The sequence below is a fragment of the Odocoileus virginianus genome, chromosome 26, assembly GCF_023699985.2.
Source record: "Odocoileus virginianus isolate 20LAN1187 ecotype Illinois chromosome 26, Ovbor_1.2, whole genome shotgun sequence".
Classification (NCBI taxonomy): Eukaryota; Metazoa; Chordata; class Mammalia; order Artiodactyla; family Cervidae; genus Odocoileus; species Odocoileus virginianus.
Genome location: NC_069699.1, coordinates 47,690,051 through 47,709,503, shown reverse-complemented (window position 1 = coordinate 47,709,503; position 19,453 = coordinate 47,690,051). Strand labels below are relative to the sequence as shown.

General features: G+C 49.3%; 1 protein-coding gene across 4 annotated transcripts in view; it reads right to left on the bottom strand.

Moving 5' to 3' along the window:
* Window positions 1-19,453, bottom strand: part of PFKFB4 (6-phosphofructo-2-kinase/fructose-2,6-biphosphatase 4) — a 39,751-nt gene that overhangs the window by 12,100 nt on the left and 8,198 nt on the right. For all 4 annotated transcript variants that reach the window (XM_020915881.2, XM_020915880.2, XM_020915879.2 and 1 more), the window contains exons 2-9: window positions 18,257-18,373; window positions 18,006-18,102; window positions 11,961-12,027; window positions 9,402-9,476; window positions 8,978-9,034; window positions 8,191-8,312; window positions 6,201-6,408; window positions 5,512-5,658 (exon numbers count right to left, since the gene is read on the bottom strand). In XM_020915881.2, coding sequence (XP_020771540.1) covers window positions 5,512-5,658; window positions 6,201-6,408; window positions 8,191-8,312; window positions 8,978-9,034; window positions 9,402-9,476; window positions 11,961-12,027; window positions 18,006-18,102; window positions 18,257-18,373 — 890 coding nt within the window. The remainder of the gene's footprint in view (window positions 1-5,511; window positions 5,659-6,200; window positions 6,409-8,190; window positions 8,313-8,977; window positions 9,035-9,401; window positions 9,477-11,960; window positions 12,028-18,005; window positions 18,103-18,256; window positions 18,374-19,453) is intronic.

The following is a 19,453-nucleotide window of genomic DNA, read 5'->3' as shown; positions in this document are numbered from 1 at the left end:
CAAGGTTGCCCTTTACTCACTGCTCCCTGCCCCCAGGATCCTGTATCTTCTCTCTCCTCTGCCCAAGGGAAGCAATGGTCCCTGCTGTTTCAAGGCTTCTATATCCTGCCCATTATCTTTGCAAAACAGTACATATAAATCTTTTTATAAATAATAAATTCTTTTATAAATCTTCCCTGAATTAACCTAATTGGAGTGGCCATCTGCTTCTCTTTATGTCCTACAAATTCTTAAGTCATGAACTCTAAATTACTTTATATACAGAAAAAGGGTAAAATAAAATTGTTGAAAATGCAAGAAAAATCAGCAAAATTATAATGAGTATATTTAACAACTATTGATTTATGGTGATCAAATAGACCAAAAAACGACAGAAAATTTGAATGATATAATGAAAGAAGATGAAATGAATACACCCACGCATGCATCTCTTAGCCATAAATGTTAATACCAGAAAGCTAATCTTGTTTCAGCTAAACTTATACTTGTTTCCTTCTCTATAGCCAATTTTGAAGAAATGGCTTTGAAAGAAATTGCTTTCAAGAAAATGCCAGACATAATTTCATTTCTTCTGGAATACTTCAATTTAAGACGCTAAAAGAAAGTTTCATTATCTCTCTTTCACACACACACACACACACACACACACACACACACACCTGTTATTCTTCCATATAATTGGATAATGGACATTTAATGGATACTATATCCAACTAACAGGCAACAGACCTTCCTTTCGAATGAGATGTTTATAAAAATTTACCATATTCTAGGCAACAAAGAAAGCCTCTAAAAATTCCTGAAGGTTGAATTACAGGTCACCTCCTTGGATTGCAACATAGTAAAGTCAACCATGGCAATTCCTAAGTGGTCCACTAGTAAGGACCTCACACTTTCACTGCACAGGGCCGGGTTCAAACCCCCTGGTCAGAGAACTAACATCCTGCAAGCCAAGTGGCATGGCCCAATAAATAAATAACCAAAAAATCACTTTAAATGCTTTCATCATTGGAGAAGAAAGAATGACCATAAACGCCTCAGTCAATAAACTTTAAAACTTACTTGAAGGAAAGTAAGTAAAGGAAAATAACATAAAAGCAAGATATAAATGAACTAAAAAATAGAAAAAGGATAGAACTGATACAATCTGAGATCTGGTTCTTCGGAAATAAAAATTTCAATAAGTGACTAATCTCTGACACACCTAATTAAGAATAAAAACTGTGCAATATCAAAGGATGGGAACAGAGGTAATAACACCTGACACTGAGATGACTCTACCATTAGGTTCTAATATATAACTTACTCTGATGAAGAAATAAAGTTTGAATAAAATAAACTGTCCAGATGACTCAGGGATGGAGAGACAAATAGGAAGTGATAAAATAGCTACTACAGGTATACCTTGGAAATACTATGGGTGTGGTTCCAGATCACTGCAACAAAGTGAGTCACAAGAATTTTTTGGTTTCCCAATGTATATAAAAGTTACATTTACACTATACACTGTTAAGTGTGCAATAGCATTCTGTTTTAAACAATGTACATACCTTAACTAAAAATTAAATTATCTCTAAAAAAAAATGCTAAGCATCATCCAAGACTTCAGAAGTCATAGTACTAACATCAGAGATCACTGGTCACAGATCACCATAACAAATATAATAATGAAGAGCTTGAAATACTGCAAGAATTACCAAAATGTGACCCAGAGACACAAAGTGAACAAATGCTTTTGGAAAAATGGAGCTAATAGACTTGCTGGATAAAGGGTTGCCATCAACCTTCAACTTGTAAAAAACACAGTATCTGCAAAGTGCAATAAAGCAAAGTACAATATAACAAGGCCTGCCTGTACCCTAAAAGCTTGATGGTAGATACGAGGGAGTGGGCACACGACACACCCTAAGATGACTCCCAGTGAGTCAAGCTCTTATTTAATCCCCTTCCCTGGAGTAGAATACGGGCAGAATCAGTGACTGGCTTCTACATTTTTTTTTTGACCATGCTGTGCAGCTTGCAGGATCTTAGTTCCCTCACCAGGGACTGAACCCATGTCCCCTTGCAGTGAAAGTTGACAGTCGTACGCACTGGACCACCATGGAATTCTGGGAGCTGTCCTTGTTAACAGCCCAGCGTCAGCCTCCCTGGCCCGGCACCCCATAGGAATGCTGGGCCTATGGCCTCTCCCGTCTCACAATGCCATGGATGCCCCCATTCCCATCCCCCATCTTTCCCAGCAGGGAGGGATTCCATGGCATGTGGCTTCATCACCTTCCTCCCTCTCCTCACCTTCTCTGTCCCACTTGCTTCCATCTCAGCCACGAGGACACAATGGAACAAGCTCGCATGCTGAATGAACGTTCTGCCTTTTCCACAACTGCATCCACCTGCTGGGGGCTGGAGGACCACCTCCGGGACACAGACAACAGCACCAAAGAAACTCTCCAGACCAGCCACCTGGCCGCCTTGGCTAACTCCCCCGGGAAACTTCTCCTTCCTTTCACTCCTGAGTGAAACCTCCATGAGGTTCTGAGACAGGACTCTGACCACCTGCACCCCTCTCCCTTCCTGATATCCTAGAAACTGAGCCTCTGCTGATAGCTTACGGTGAACGATGCTGGATTCGTGATCTCTGAAGATTTAGCTTTGGGACCAGGCACCAAGCTTGATCCTTCAAAAGCTTTTGTGTAGCAGAGTTTTACTAAAGTAAGAAAAGGGACTGAGAAAGCTTCTGACTTGGACATCAGAAGGGGGATGGAGAATGCCCCCTCGCTAGTGTTAGCAAGGGAGTTATATACTTTTTAAATTAGTTATTACAGTAAAGCAAAAGAATGTCTCAAGGTTAAAAAATTTTACCAGACTCACTCCCACATTTTAGGATAAGGATTAGGATTTAACAATAGAAAGATCCTACCAGACCCACTCCCATAATATATATTTGAAAATATCAGGATTAGTCAGAAGGTTTTCAGGAAGGAGAAACTGTCCTCAAACAGGATACATTGTTGTCATATAATCCCTAGTAAAGAGTTTAAACTGAGTTGTATAATCATCAGTTTCCAGGCTTAAAGGAAGAAAAAAAAAGTTTTATGTGACTAAGACTAAGGAATGTAGAGAAAAAAAAAGTCTGTCCTTTCCTCCTCCTTGAGAACCCCAGACCCCTCTCTCCTCAGGGACCCCGGACTTCTTATCAACTGCATAGGCATGGACTCTCTCACTGCCATCTCTCAGGGTCTCCTGTCCTCATTCCCTCCTTTTCTACCAGCCTCTCACCATCAGCTTACACATGGCCAAGTGTCCCTTGACTCAGCCTCTTGCCTCCCACTCATTTCCCCATCTTGTCCCATTGGGCAACAGCCCACGAGGCTCATGCCAAGAGTCCCAGTGGTCTTGTTACAACATCCCAACGGTCAGCTTGGAGATTTGCCTCATTGCCCTTTCCTATGGCATCTCACCCCACTGACCATGGCCTCCTCCTCTCTGCCTTGAGTCCCATGACCCTCATCAGCCTGGTTTGCCTTCCACCTCATCAGACACCTATCCATAGCTTCCTCCACAGCCCCTTACACACCAAGGCTCCCTTGGGCTCTGTCCTGGGTCCCACTTCACTTCCCTCAGCCACCTGATCCATTCCACAGTCTCAAGCACCATGTCTGTGGTGGATAAACCCAAGCCCCACCTCTCCTTGGAGATCAGATTGCCTTCTGGGTATCTGCCGTGGAACATCTCCCAAGAACATAACATCTTCCACATCTTCCTCTATTTACCGAGGCCCCTACGAAGTGGTGAATAAAGTAGACATGGTTTGTGCCTTCAGGTGAGCTCACCTTCCCTGCCCTAGAACCCTTCCCAGTGGCTGGAAATCTGGAGCCATCCTGGATGCGTTTTTCCTTTTTACATCCCTTGTGGGGCATCATCAGCCTCCATCTCTTCACCCATATCTAGGTCCCCGGCATCTGGCCCAGTTCCTAGCATAGGGTACGTGTGTGTGCTAAGTCGCTTCAGTCATGTCTAACTCTTTGCAACCCCATAGACTGTAGCCCGCCAGGCTCCTCTGTCTACAGGATTCTCCAGGAAAGAATACTGGAGTGGATTGCCATGCCCTCCTCCAGGATATCTTCCCGACTCAAGGATTGAACTTGCGCCTCTTATTTCTCCTGCATTGGCAGGCAGGTTCTTTACCACTAGCGCCACCTGGAAAACCCTAGCATAGCACAGGCTCACATAAATATGTGATAAATAAATGAACAACAACACTCCCCAGTCCTCTCTTCCTCTTTCACTGCCACCACCCAAATTCCAGATTCATCACCTAATTAGGACACATCAAGCACCTCTAACTAGTCTCCCTCCTCCAGCTTTTCCTCCCACCTCATCCCAACAAAACAATTCTATCATGTGGGGTGATCTCTGTAAGATTCAAATTTGATCTTAGAGACTTCCACATCAGGCAATGGTAGACTAGCTTGTTTTAGACTAACCTTCCCCCTGAGAACTACTGGAAAAGCCAAACAGAAACAAATAGATACATCTGTTTGATATCATCACAGAGCCTTGAGGCAAAGAAGACCTGAGAGGGACTTCCCTGGTGGTCCAGTGGTTGAGAATCCACCGTGCAATGCAGGGGGACACCAGCTAGATCCCTGGTTCCGGAAAGATCCCACATGCTCCAGAGCAACCAAGCCTGTGAGCCACAGCTATTGAGCCCACGTGCCACAACTACTGAAGCCTGAGCGCCCTGGAGCCCATGATCGTCAAGAAGACAAGCAACTGCAATGAGGAGCCTGAGCCCTACAGCTGGGGAAGAGCCCCCGCTCTCCGCAAACAGAGAACACCCACAAGCCCAACGAAGACCCAGTGCAGACAAAAATACAAAATCAAAGAAAAAAGGAAATATCTCTTTTTTAAAAAAAAGGAAAGAAAATCACTTATCTAAAAAAAGACCTAAGGGGCCAAAATCCTGAAGTGAAGGGAAATCCGAAAAGATGAACCAGATATATGGCATCATTTTTCCCTTGGAGGTTTTGTTGATTTGAAAGTGAAGTTAAAGGGATGAGAAGCCAGCTGATAAGGCGAAGTGGGTGAAGGTGTAAACTTCCAGTTATAAGATAAATAAGTCCTGGGAATGTAATGTACAGCATGGTGACTATAGTTAACAATATGTACCATATATTTGAAAACTGCTAAGAGAGTATGTCTTGAAAGCTCTCATCACCAGAGAAAGAAAGTTTGTAACTATGTGGTGATGGATGTTAACTGAACTTACTGTGACAGTTATTTCACAACATATGCATACATCATATCTTCACCATGTACGTCTAGATAGTTACATGGAAAAGAAGGGAAGGAGGGAGGGAGGGATGAATCAAAACCATAGTCAATGATGACATGTTAAACAAAAAATTCTTTCTGACCCTCAACACCGTCATTCTGACCCTCAACATCGTCACCCGGGGTGAGCACAGCTGTGCCCAGACCTGGGCGGGGGAGGGAAGAGACATCAGTTACCGCATCAATCTCATTGAGAACTTTCCACTGCTCATAGGGCACACCCAGGGCCTCGGCCGTCTGGATTGTCCTCTTCATCTGGCTTGTCCAGACCTTTAGGTCCTTGATGTTCTGATCCCTGATGAACTGGGCCAGACTCTTGGCAAACTGAAACATAGCAGAAGCAAATTCAGATGGACCGGTCCTGGGCTGCCCGCAAAGAGTCCACGGGGCCCAGCCTCAGAGAAAACTGGTGTGGCAAAAAAAAAAAAAACCCCACGAAAACCACGAATTAATTCTCGATGACACCCACTCCCTTAAGTGCTGTCTCTGTGCATTCTTCCCAGACCCTGAATGTAGTTCCAGCTGCGGCTCATCCCGCCAGTGCTGCCCCCCAACCCCAACCACATGCCTAGGCCGGAGCATCTTCCCAGCAAGGCTTCGATTTCTTCCCTGGACTGTGGCAGAGGATCACCTACACTGCGGGCACTCAGCTCACTCCCACAGTGTCCCACTCCAGGGACAGGCGCTCAGCTGGCGACAGCTATTATGGAAGCCAGAGATCTGGGCATCTGCCTGGTGACCTTCGCTATGTAATAGGAACATTCCAGACTGGATTGCGCATTAGCTGGAGTCCCTCACCAACATGTGCACATGCACACGAGCATGCATGCATGTGCACACACACACACACAAGCATGTACACTGACCTCCCTGCCCCGGGGGGACAGCCCTGGGTCCCCGCCGATCCGGCCCTTGAGGTTGAGCTCACTCTCCCCATGCCGACAGAGGTAGATAGAGCGGGGGGTCACGTGGATGTTCATGAGGTAATACACGATGCGGCTCTGGATGTGGTCAGCCACGCGGTTCACGACGTAGCTCTGCCCCACGTCCATGATCTTAATGTAGGATAGATCCCTTTCCAGAGAAGGCAGGGAGAGGCGAGTGAGACCCGGGTCCTCCAGGGTCCGCTCTGCCCGCTCCAGAGCCCTTCCTCTCTGACCCCGCCAGGCTTGAGACCACAACACGTCGGACCGTCAGCTGGTGTGCGAGCGACAGGTGGGAGCAACATGACACGTGTGACATACAGACAAAGCCGGTGAGAGGTGCCCCACGCTCAGCATGCTCCCAAGAGGTGACAGCCAGAGAGAGGGGTCGGTCCTACCACATCCGGACTTTCATCGCTGCTCTACGTCCCCGGGGCCCCTCTTGCCTACCTCTGAGCTCTCAACGCACTGTCTGCAGGGTGAACAGGAGACAGTTTTTTCCATGATTGACCTGATGGCAGTAGCTGGCAAACACACTTCCCCTCCAGTCTTCCTGGTCAGCCATCCATGGGCCTGGCCTGGCCTTTCCTTCCCCCAGTGAACCCTCCCCCTAGAATCCAGCCCAGGTCATCTGTGTGTGCCCAGCGCCCATGCCATCCCATGCCAGGCAGCAGGTAGACAAGACAAGCAGCACAGGTGGATGGTACTAAAGGCAGCAGCTGGTAAGCCCAGCTCCGCCACATTCCCTGCTTTGGACCAGCGCAGCCCTGCAGCGTGGAGAGCAGGGCCACGAGGAACAACGCTGTGCTGGGGAGACCAGCAGAACCACAGAGGCGGGGCACAGCACTGAAACAGTGCCAGCCGCGCCAAAAGCCAGGCCAGGGACTGTCCCGCAAACACCCCAGATACCCTCTCTCCAACAGTCACTTGACTTCCTTGGTGTGTAATTAAAGATTCATACATAACCACAGTGACCCAAATACAAGTTCATATTCTGGCCTTTTGACTTAATGCTACATAATGTGTGGCAAAAGGAGGAGTGACAGAGGATGAGATGGTTGGATGGCATCAGTGACTCAGTGGACATGAACTTGAGCAAACTCTGGGAGATAGTGAAGGACAGGGAAGCCTGGTGTGCTGCAGTCCATGGGGTGGCAAAGAGTCAGAAAGGGCTTAGCGACTGAACAACAACAACATAACATACACTTTTCCATGTCTCTTTGGCATGACTTACAAGGACTGTGTAATACTTTATTCAGTTATTAACTTAATTACTTAGGTGTTAATTACTTAAGTGTTATTCACTTCAACACCCTCCCCCCCACTTCTGCTATAAGGAGTTGTTGCCAAGCTATGGCCAGTTAGTCAAACTCAGCCTAGTTTTGCAAATAGTTTTATTGGGACACAGTCATGTCCATTTCTTAATATGTTCCTTTAGTACTAGATGGCTAGTTAAGAGTTAAGAGACTGTATGCCCCCAAAGCCTAAAATATCTACCATCTGAGCCTGCCAATGGCTGGCTGCTATCCCTACTCAGAACTCACTCCTATGAAGCATTGGCCACTGTCAGCTCTTCATGGGTACGATCTGGGCACCCCGTCCCCCTTCTCAAAACACAGACCACCCACGGAAAGAAGAGCATGTACTGTTTGCAAATGGCTCATGGGAAGACCCTCTGTACAGAAAATAGGCTTGATTTTATGATGGTATAGTAGAAAATTCTGACTTTCAGAGCTTCAGATAAACCAACTGCAGTTCTATGAGTCACCTCTGGGCCATGACCTCCACCCCGAGGAAAGAAACACAAAAGGGAAGAGCATCTCTGCCTGCTGGGGTGGGCCCTCAGCCACCACCTTGGGGAGCCATGGGAGGCAGCCCAGCGGTCCAAACCCACCCCCACCACAGCCGAAGACACGGTGCTGCCCCGGCTCACCTGTCCAGGTCCTCATCCAGCGTCTCATACGAATTCTCATAGCACTCAATGCGCCTCATGAAGTCCTCTGTGGCCTCGTCACTATCGCGGTTGATATAGTCAGGGCTGCCCAGTTTCACTTGCTGCCGGAGCCAGGCACAGAGCAAGGACACATCAGCTCCAGAGGCCAGGCAGGGGGGAGACCGAGGACAACTCGAGCAGGGGGCTAGGGGAGGAGGCTGGAGGCCAGTCCCAGGGGGCTGGCTGGTCCCATTAGGAAGAGGCCAGCGGCTCCCTGGTCCAAGCTCCCACACCAGTGCTAAGAGAGTATTACTGGGCATCCTGAGATCACAGTCCCTCATTTTTGTGGTACTGGGGGAGGTGAGGCCAGAGGGATAAGGGGCCCTGAAGCCCCTCCCCACCTGAACTACCTCCCCAGACATTTCTCAGATAAAAAGGGAATATGGGTGAGGGGTCAAATCTCTTTACCCTTCAAAATACTAACACCCCTTCCCCACCCTGCCCCTCCCTCTAGGGGCTGAAGCTCGTCTCCTACCATCCAGGGGAGGAGGAAGGGGAAGGAGGGAGGGGAAGAGAAGGGAAGAAGAAGGAATGCACAGCCCTCCAGACGAGTGGTACCTGGGGATCCAGGACCATCCAGCCCAGAGATCTACTGCCTCCCCACCCACTACCAAGCAAGCTAAGGTTGGCGCAGGCCACAGCCCAACCTGCAGAAGGACCTCACTGTCACAGGCCGTCTCGGGTGTATTCCTGTCCCCAACAAGGTCAGACGCACCACACCACTCACCACAATGTTGGCAGCTATGACCTCAGGATCCACACAGATGGACTCGACAAAAAAGGTCTGCAGCAAAGACCACGGCAGGCAGGAGGGGAGGAACCAGAGACGCATTTAGGGCCCTGTGCCTGGCTCCCGGGAGCTCCCTACCCACTGAGGGCCCTACTGATCAGCAACCAGGGCCCTGAGGCCCTCCTTCTGGGGAGAGGGCCTGGACAAGGGGCACGGAACCCCAGCAGGTGCCTCCCCATTCAGGACTCTCCCACCAGGAACCCCACTTCCCCAGAAAGAAACCTCCAGGTGGAGAGAAAAGCATTATCGCAAACCCACTCAGGAGCCCACCTGCCCGCACACAGCAGGAGGCCAACAAAGGGGCCCCAGGGGGCCTGAAGGTGCCACAGCCCAACCGAGGAGGTAAGCCAGGGGGCCTCACCTTGTAGCCGTTCTGTTCCCCAAAGTTAAAGATGGTGGCTCTCCGTTCCCGGGTGGTATTTGTTGCATCAAAAACCTAGGATCAAATTGGGGTTAACTCAGCCTCTGGCCCTGGAAAAGGTGGGAGGCCACCCAAGAGCTGGCCACCCGCCTGGCCAGTATCCTTCAGACCTGCAAGGGCTGGGCTGGCCCTCCAGTTCCTTGGCAAGCGCCCCAAGGAAGCTAGAAGGAGCGGGTACCCATGCTCACAGCAGGACAGCGGGCACTCTGCTCATGTCTGACCAACAAGACTTCCAGTGAAATTAGCTAAACCTGGAGAACTAAACCCACATTTATTTCCACTCCGTCCTGAGACCCCAGGAAGATGGGAACAGGACAGGAGATGGGTGATGTCACCGTAGTTTTTTTCTTTATGACAGACACTTGGCTCAGAGAAAAGCAAACACAAGCCATGGCCAACCAGAGCACAGCCGTTTTGCAGACCTGGGAGAGTCAGGAACTGGGCACAGGCATCTCGGCAAAAAGGGGCAAGGGTGTAGAGGAAAGGGGAGGACTGGAAAGGGGAGGACCGGCCCCACTGGGAGTGCAAGTGGAGCCCCAGGACCCCTCCCTGCCTCCTCCAGACAGGTTGTGAACTGCCTGGTGCCTGCCCAGCATCCTCAGGTGCAGCCCACCCAAGCGGAGTTTGGAGCACTGCTTTTTACAAAGGGATACATCATTAGACCAGGGTCACTGAAACAGCAAAACCTCTAACATGGAAAATGAAGACCTGGGAATTCCCTGGTGGTCTACTGATTAGGACTCCATGCTTCCACTGAAGGGGGCACAAATTCAATCCCTGGTCAGGGAACTAAGACCCCATAAGCTGTATGGTCCAGGCAAAAAAAAAAGAAGAAGAAGACTAAATCAAACACAATAAAAGGAACTTTAAGAAATGACGACAGGGCATAGCACAGAAGGAAATGTCAAAAACTTACAATTATTGTCTAAAGAGACGCGAAATGCCATATAGTAAGCACAAAACAAGAACAGGGTTTGAAAAAATTGAAACACTCAGAAAATAAGACATTTTAAATTTGGAAATTGTACCATAAAAGTATAAAACTTCAGCCAAACACTTCTCAGATAATGTTAAGGAAGTCTCCCTGAAAGTGGAACCAAAAGAGACAAAGGGAAAGTAAGAGGGGAAAAATGACAAAGTTAGGGATTAGGTCTAACGTACAGTCACCAGGAGTTCAGAAACAGCATCTCAGAAAGTGGGAGAGGAGTGAGGACTTGATGGTGAGACAGTGGTGGGGGTGGTTTAACAAAGTAACATATATGACAATTTCTCTGACCTGCTGGAGAAGGGTTTCCTGATCAAAGTCCCCCAGCCCAAGGACCCAGGATGGTGGAGAAGGCCACTGTAAGGCACATCACTTTGAAGACCCTAAAAGCTTCTCCAGAGAAAAGGCCTGAGAAGCCCCCAGCTCCTCTAGGAGATAAAATCTATTTTTTTTTTAATCTTAACTTTTTTTTGGCTGCACTGCACAGTTTGTGGGATCTTAGTTCCCCGACCATGGATCAAACCAGAGTCTTAGCCAGAGAGTGAAGAGTCTTAACCACTGGATCGCCAGAGAATTCCCTAGGAAATACAACTTTCAAGGAGGACCAACAAATCAGAATGACAACAGACTTTCCCACAGCCATAAAACAATGGAGCAATGTCATGAAATTTTTAAAGGAAATGTTCTTTCCACCTAGAATTCTATACCCACCCAGCAAAGGCGAGGATTAAAAAATATATATATATATATATTTCTGGACATGCAAGGTCTCACAAAATTTACTTCCCAAATACCTTTCTGAGAAAGCTACTTGTTTGCGCTCCAACAAAACAAGTCAGTAAATCAAGTAAAAGGAAGACATGGAGTTTAAGGGCCAGGGATTCAACTCAGGAGGGAAGAGAAGGAAATTCCCAGGGTGACGGCTGTGCCACAGACCTAGGGGGCAGCTGATCTAGATGGAGCTGGGGACAGAGCTCCAGGCTGCATGCCTTCAAGAGGAGGAAGGAAGGAAAATTCAAGAGGAAGAAGGAAGGAAAAATGGCCACGATGTTTCACAGCAGAGGGTTGGGGTAGGGCCCTTTTCTGAAGACACCCTTGCTCAGCTTTGTGCATCTCACGGGAAGGGTCAACACATAGATGGAATTCCCTTACCCAGCATTTAGCTGATTTCGGAATGGTCACCCAAGGCTGGGCAGGATGCTCTCCACATTGGGAGAAATCACATTTGCTAAAGACTCAAGTAACATGACACGCCTAACTTGTGGAGCAGCCAACCATGTGAGTATTCAGAGGGAAGTCCTGCTCGGTCAAACACAACCACAAGCCCAGAGGGAAATTCTTGCCCCGCCTAGCCTCTGGCTTCCTACTGCAGAGCAGCTGCAGGCTTCCTCCCGGCGGCTGGCACCCAGGAGTGTCTAGGGCTGCACGTCCCCTACCTTCCCCTCCAGACGCCTGGTAAGTAAGGGGGTAGAAGTAGGTGTCACTCCCAGATGCTGCCAGCGTGTCATACTCACCGCCACATGTCCCCCCTCCTCACTAAGGAACCGCCGAACGTCTCGGAGGGCTGTCAGCGCACACTGCCTTCAGAAAAGAACACAGAGGTCAGCCGAGAACCTGACTGGCTGCTGCGGGGCAGTAGGCCAGGGAAACATGCTGTGCCGACCAGGAGAGGGGGCAGCCCCTGGGGCCCCTTCTCTCAAGACTTCTCTTTCCTTGGGAAGATTGCCAGTATTTGGTAACCCTGCTCCTGTAGGTAGAAGGCTATGCGCTCCTGGCCATCAGGAATACTTTTTAAAATATACATATTTATTTATTTTTGGCTGTGCTGGGCCTGTGTTACAGCTCAGGCTTTTCTCTAGTCGTGGTGATCAAAGGCTTCTCTCTTGTTGCGGAGCACAGGCTAAATAGTTGTGGTACACCAGCTTAATTTCTCCATGGCATGTGGAATCTTCTCAGACCAGGGATCAAACCTGGGTCCCCTGCATTGGAAGGTAGAGTCTTAACCACTGGGCCACCAGGGAAGTCCAGGAACACTTTTTGAGATATCATGTTTCTCTACTTTCTTCTTTCATCTCATCAGATACAAATCCAGGCTGCCATTTTGCCAACTTCAGAACTTCTAAGTGTCTTACATTTCCCTTGATTATCAACAAAGCACTTTGAAAACCAGATACTTCCTTGTGTGTGTGTTGGGCAAGGAAGCTAGCAGTGGGAGAACAGACAATATTGCTGGCCTCTAGCTTAAAAGGCAGGATTAAGCTTCAGGTTCAATTTTCTTTCCTAGAAGGGAAATGTGGACCAAGGAGGCCACCTGCCTTATCACCAAACAAAGGATGTTGCAGGCCTCAAGGCTCAGCTGTCATAGCAGCCCCCAAATGTATACCTTGAGGGGGACTCAAGAAAGGAAAACAGGAAACTGGCCACAGATAGCTGAAATGCATATCAAAAGGATGACTTCAATGAGCCCAGGCTCTTGCCTCTTTCCATTCAATCAAAAGCTCTAGGTTCCTTAACTTGAGATGTCTGTGTTCTTTAATTAACAGACTCTTTTGATGTTGCAGCCTACCTGGTTTTTGTCCCTAAAACTCCTATAAGTCCTGGAACCTTCCTTACTTCTGGGAGCAGTCCCTCAGAGCTATCTGAGAGGCTGTCTTCAGGGCTTAAGTCCTCAGTTTATTTGGCTATGCTGTGCAGCCTGTGAGATTTACTTCCCCGACCAGAGACTGAACCTGGGCCCTCAGCAGTGAGAGTGCAGGGTCCTAACCACTGGACTGCCAGGGAATTCCCAAGTCCTCAGTGTTGCTCACCGAATAAAACACAACTCTCAAATTTTAAGTTGTACATTTCCTTCAGTGGACCGAGAACTCCCCAAATGACCCCTTCTGGAGGAGGGTGCTGTGTCTCTGCCTCTTGGACCCATGCCCACAGATGCTCTGAAAAGCAAAACCCTCACCACGACTGACCACTGACTACACTCTCTGTCCTCAGAACACCTCAGCCGTTTTGTTCATTGCTCCAAAGTGGATTGCCACGTATAAGGATCTTTCTAACATTATCCATTTCTCCTACAAGGTCCAAAGATAGATAAATCACTTTGACCTTTTATCTATGCAGTGGAGCAGAATGTGCCGCCCCAAAATAAATCTTTGGCAGAAGGATTATTTCAGGCTGATTATTTTTAAGGAACTGCAGACGCAGCAGAAGCTCAGAAAACATGAGTCAGTTATCCTTTTTTTACATGTATATGTATGGCTGAGTCCCTTTGGTGTTCACCTGAAACTATCACAACATTGTATGTTAATTGTCTATATCCCAATACAAAATAAAAAGTTAAAAAGAACAGCTTACCCCCCCCACCCCTTTTTTTTCCTTTTTCTTTTTAGGGCTTCCATAGCGGCTCAGATGATAAAGAATCTGCCTAAAATGCAGGTGACATGGGCTCAATCCCCGGGTCAGGAAGATCCCTTTTTTAAGAGACATTTACAAATATAAAGGAAACCTCCATTTGTAAGGGAGTCTCCCTTGCTGAACCAGGAGGAAGGAGATGACCTTATCTCTCTGGAAACTCTTTATCAATGCTAAAGGCATACATTGATTGATTTATTTAGGCAGCTCCATGTAGCTTGTGGAATCTTAGTTCCCTGATGGATCAGGGATCAAATTGGCCCCGACAAGGGTCCCACAGTGGTCCTGTGGTCGGAAGCTTAACCACTGGACCACAAGGGAATTCCCTGAAGGCATAGATTTAAATCTGAGTAACAACCTTACCCTTGTTCAGTGAGCTGTTCTGGTAACTTCCCCTGACTCCTCACCCTCAATGTCTTCCCTTCTCTTTAGCCGAAGAAGGTTTTTAAGGTGAGGGCTTCCCTGAAGGCATAGATTCAAATCTGCATAAAAACTTTACCCTAATTCACTGAGCCTTTCCTGATAACGTCCTCTGACTCCTCACCCCCCAGCACCTTCTTTTTAGCTGAAGATGGTATTTAAGGTGTATTAAGGTACTAAGGTATCTTAGGCCTCTCCCATGTACGCAGGAGACATAGGTGCTATTAAACTTTTTTCTGCCTTGTTAATTCGTGTCATTGTCGATTTAACTACTAGACCAGCCAAAGAACCTAGAAGGCAAGAAGGAAAAATTTTTCCTCCCAAACACTATTACCTATACTTTTTTTTGATGTAAGTAAAATTAGGTCTCCTGTTTGTTTTTTGATGTAAGAGTAAAATTAGATCTCCTGTTTGTTCAGTCTTGGAATTTTGTATGTAAACCCCAAGTGCACCAATACACTGACTGTGCGGTGTGCCCAAGAGTGGCCACAGAGGCTGACCAGAATGCTGGGATCACGAGAAAAGTGGGGGCAGAACTGAGTCCAGCTCATTGGAAGAAGCTCTGCTCTCATGCTGCCTTCTGACCTTTCTGGGTCCTCGTGTATCCTTCACCCACTAAATTCTGGGAGCAGACCCTCCCGCCTACCTGCCCACCAAGCCTCACAAGTGTCCTATTCTAACGAATCACAGAATTCTTTCTGTGCTGAGACATAAAGAACCGGAGCTCCTTGAAGCCCTCTGAGACACATTTCTGCAGTCTCGGCATGGCTAGGGCCATTTCTGGCCACCCACATGCAGAGCCCCATGTCCAGGCTATGATCTCTGGGGGCTCCTCTGGCTGAGGCTACATCTAGTAGGAGGCATCAAGGGGTCCAGGTGGAGATTCGGGGGGGAACAGCCTGGGAGCCCCTGTGGGTATGAGTGTGGGTGGGCACACACGTGCATGTGGGTGGGTATGTGACAGGTGAGTCGTTAGTGAGCAGCTGTGAGCATTCCCTAGGGGTGCAGTTGTGCACACGCAGATGGGGTCTCTGCGGTATGATTAAATATATCTGGTCTCTGTCTAGGGTTCTTGGCAGAGCTCCTAAAACCCTTGGAATTCCCTAAGTGACAGAAGTGATTTTTGTCATTCACAAGGAGCCTCTTCCAATCACACCTGAGTTGATGCTAATGAAGTGATTCAGGGTGGGGCCCCTAGACAGCCTCAGCACTGGGCTGGTCACAGAAAGTGATGAGGAACCTTTAGTCCTAACCACCACCCTCCAGGAAAGGAGGTGGGTGCTGAAGATGAATGATGAGAATCAAAGCACTTCCAGGTTGAAAAGATGAGGTGCTGGTAGGGTGTGATGGTGCTGGGCCCTGAGACTTGTTACTGGTGTGTGAAGTGGGGTCAATTTTGAGGGACTGAGCCCTTAACTTGTGGGAACTGACTGATGCTAATGCCATTTAGAAAGGGTCAGAATTGAACTGAACTGGTGGACACGTCGGTGTCAGAGAGAACATCCTGGTGTCCCTAAGCCCATGTGACTGAAAAGGTAGAGTTAAAAAAAAAGAAAAGGTATAGTTATGATTAAACATATTCATGTGCACATGGGGTAGGTCTGTGCACACACTAGTGTGCACAATTATAGGTTTTTATATGTCCAAGCATGCACACAGAGGATATGCACGTGTGTGAACACCTACATGCATTGTACATAAGGTGTGTGCACACACCCTCCTGCAGTATGTGACTCTGTGCAGGTATACGAGTGCGCTTGGTGTGTATTTAAGCACATACCGACGTGTATATAAAGAGGGAGCACCTGCACACACACACATAGATATGCATGCCCTCTTCTAGACCTTCCACTGTGCCCAGCGTCAGGTTCAGACCTTCACATTGTGTAGTTCCAGGAACCTCAACAATGTGTACAAACCTGTGTCTCTGGGAAATGTAGGCTTCTCTTCCTAGGTTTCCCATTTTTAAAAAGTCTGATCCTTCTATTTTGCCAATTATCCATGGGACATCTGGGGCTGGTTAATGGGAAATGGGGCCCTGGTGCAGGGGCCAGACCCAGGCTTTGGAAACACAAGGGAGAGTTCCTAGAAACAGCCAGAGGCTGTGCCTACAGAGCGGCACACGTGAACCTGCCCCCAGCTTCTACTGCTAGGTCCTCTGTTCCCACTGGGTGATCTTGGACTAACTCCCTAACTTCTGAGTCCGGGTTTCACCATGAGAATTAAACCCAATTCCTACCTTCAATAGGCAGTCTGAGCAGAATGCCCAACAAGCTCTGGGAATGTGCTAGCTTCCTTATTCTGCCCACAAACACTCTGGATCAGACAGGCCTGGCTTCAAATCAAACCCTGAGTGATCCCAGACAATACCACCGCTTCTGACCTCAGTCTCAGCATCTGGGGGAGGGAGGCACCACAACCCACTGTAGGGAAGATCAAAGCAACTAATGAGTGCCCACAGCTTGAGACGAGTATAGAATTTGCACTTGATGCAACCTTTGATCTACAAACTGGGTAATGTGAATTGGGAATGATGGACAGGACAGTTTATAGTGAAACAGGGGCTTAGACCTAATTCTGGGCTCTGTGAAGTTACTTGGTATCTTGTATGAGACCCCCTGAGCCTCAATTTCCTCATCTGTAAAATCGGCAGGGGCGGGGCGGCCAATGGGTATCACACACCCAGCACACCATAGGTTCAAGCATCAGTCCCCTCCCTTTTGTCATTATCACCAGAGGGCCCACCCTCGAGTTTTGCTCCCAATTTGGCCCCAGAGGCCTGAGTGTCAGACTCCCCTTCCCTTCTTGATGCAGCAGCGGCCCGGCTCCATTGACCCAAGAGTAGAGAACCTGATTGGCCAAGCCCCATGATGGGGAACTCCTGCCCCCTGGTGGCCAGAGAAGGAGCAGGCAAACCGCAGCAACAGCCGGTGGCTTCGGGCCTGGCGTTCCATTGACCCACTAGAGCTAGGCCAGCCTCCGCTAAAAGCCCTCGCACAGTGGCTGAGCCCAGAGCAAGGGCAGGACACTTCCTGACCCCTCAGCTGACACCTGCCGAGAAGGGCACAGCACAGCAACTCAGACCACAGCTGGTGCTCAGTTAGCCTGCAGAAAGCCCTGAGTTCCCGGCTGAATGGAGGAGGGGAGTGGGTGTCATACACAACTTTCCATCCTGTCACCATCCTGTCACCCAGCAACACTGAGAGACAAGGGAAAGCCTCCCTCACATGCCAAGGAACATGTAGCAAACATCCTCCCTGGATCAGCAGGGGCTTACCCTGGGGCTAGGGAGGAAAGGTCCTGGGTCTGAACTTTCTGTCTGTAAAAGAAGGTGGCAGGAAGTGATGCCAGTCCCACTCTGCCCCACCTATGAGACTGGAATCTCTGCTTCACTTTGAGCTCCCCTCCCTACCAGAGCCCACCCTCGTGATCAGCCTGGGATAAGTGAATATAGCCTCTATGCAGACCTGCCCTGGCTAAGCCTCTACCACCTCCCCAAAGCCCTAGCTCCCCTCCCAGAGATAGCAAGGCAGGGCAGGGCAAGCCACCCTGTGGCCACATATCCTTTCCCTCTGTTCCCAAGCCCATCATATCCCCACCCCCACCACAGCCTGAGATGCCAAGAAACCAGCTCACGGGGCAGGGCAAGGCCCCGGGCTCAGGGAACAGCTTGGTCATCACCAGCAACTGGGCTCCGGGGCCTTCTCCATAAACACCCATAGACACACACTCACTTCCTGATTTTCAGGCCCTCTTCGTTGTCTGGAAGGAAAAACTCAAAAGATTTGTAGGTCTTGACCATGTCCCGGCGATACTGGCCCACGTTGAACTCTGGGGGAAAGGAGAGGCTCAGCTGTCACACAACAGCATCCCTTCCCAACACCCGACCTTGACCCACCCCTCTGGCTCCACTGCAGCCCAGCCTTCTCACTCCTCCCCCACTGAGACCCCAAGCCCCACTTGGGAAGCCGAGGCTGAGTCTCACCCCGAGTGGGTACGCCAATCCAGTTCAGGTAGCGAGTCAGCTTCTTGGAGATGTAGGTCTTGCCCCTGGCAGGCAGTCCCACCATGACAATGAGCGTTGGGCAGTTGGTCATGCAAACTGAAAGGCAAGAAACAGTGTCCCACGAGACCTGGACCCCTCCCAGGGCACCCCTGCCTCTCTGCCCAGGGTTCCTCTGCCTCAGGGTACAGGACTGGCCTCTGATGTGTCTTTCCAAGCTCCTGGCAGCAGAGAGCTTCCCGAGGACCCCCAGACTCTGGGGTGGGGGTCTCTAACCAAGGCTGGCATGCACCATTCCCCAGGCCTGTCAGAATCCATGGGATCTCACCAGACCTTACCTGCCGTGCACCACCAGATACAAAGCTGGAGCTGCCACAGGCCTGGAGAAACACCACGGGGGAATTCCCCTAGCAGGCAGGACAAAGCCGATGCCCGTCTGTCATCCAGGAACCCGCACCCCCACCCCAAGAGTCATTCAGCATTCCTGCTTGCACAGTATCACTGCTTCCGCATCCCAGGGTGGGTGGGGGGAGGGGTGGATTTCTCATCTACAAAGCCTGGAAGCTGCTTCTGCAGTGAGTCCTTCCTTCAAGGCACCCGCATGCCCACCCGGTGCGTGCTCTCCCTCAACCCAAACCAGTCTGCTCTCCACAGCCCATCACTCAGTGGGGAAGCAGCCTTGCAGTGTCTGAGTCATTTAGGAACCCAAGGTCTGGCAGAGTTGGGTGCTCAAACCTTGTGGGCAAGGAGGGACAGGGAGGCACCTCAAAATCCACCAGGGTGAGGGCCACAAGGGGTCTCTGAGACCAGAGACACAGGCCAATACCCACAAGGGTGGTCTGTCTGAGAGCCACCCACTGCCACTCCACGTGCCACCAGATCAGTGCACCAGAAAGAAGCTGCTGAGACTGGAGGCAGGGAAGAGTCTGGACCCAGCCTGCCAAGCCCTGGCCACTACGACGGACACCAAGGTGGCATAAGTGCCAACCTCGCGCGATCCAACTCAGTTTTCAGCGTGGTCTTGCCTCAGGAAGCCTCCCTTTCATCATCCTCAGGGCCTGGGCCAGGTGAAACCACAGCAGACAGACACATGGACAGATGTGGGGACTTGTCACTGCCCCTCCTTTGCCCACACGCTCTGCAAATGCCGGGCCCCACCCTTCAACTTGTCACCCTCAC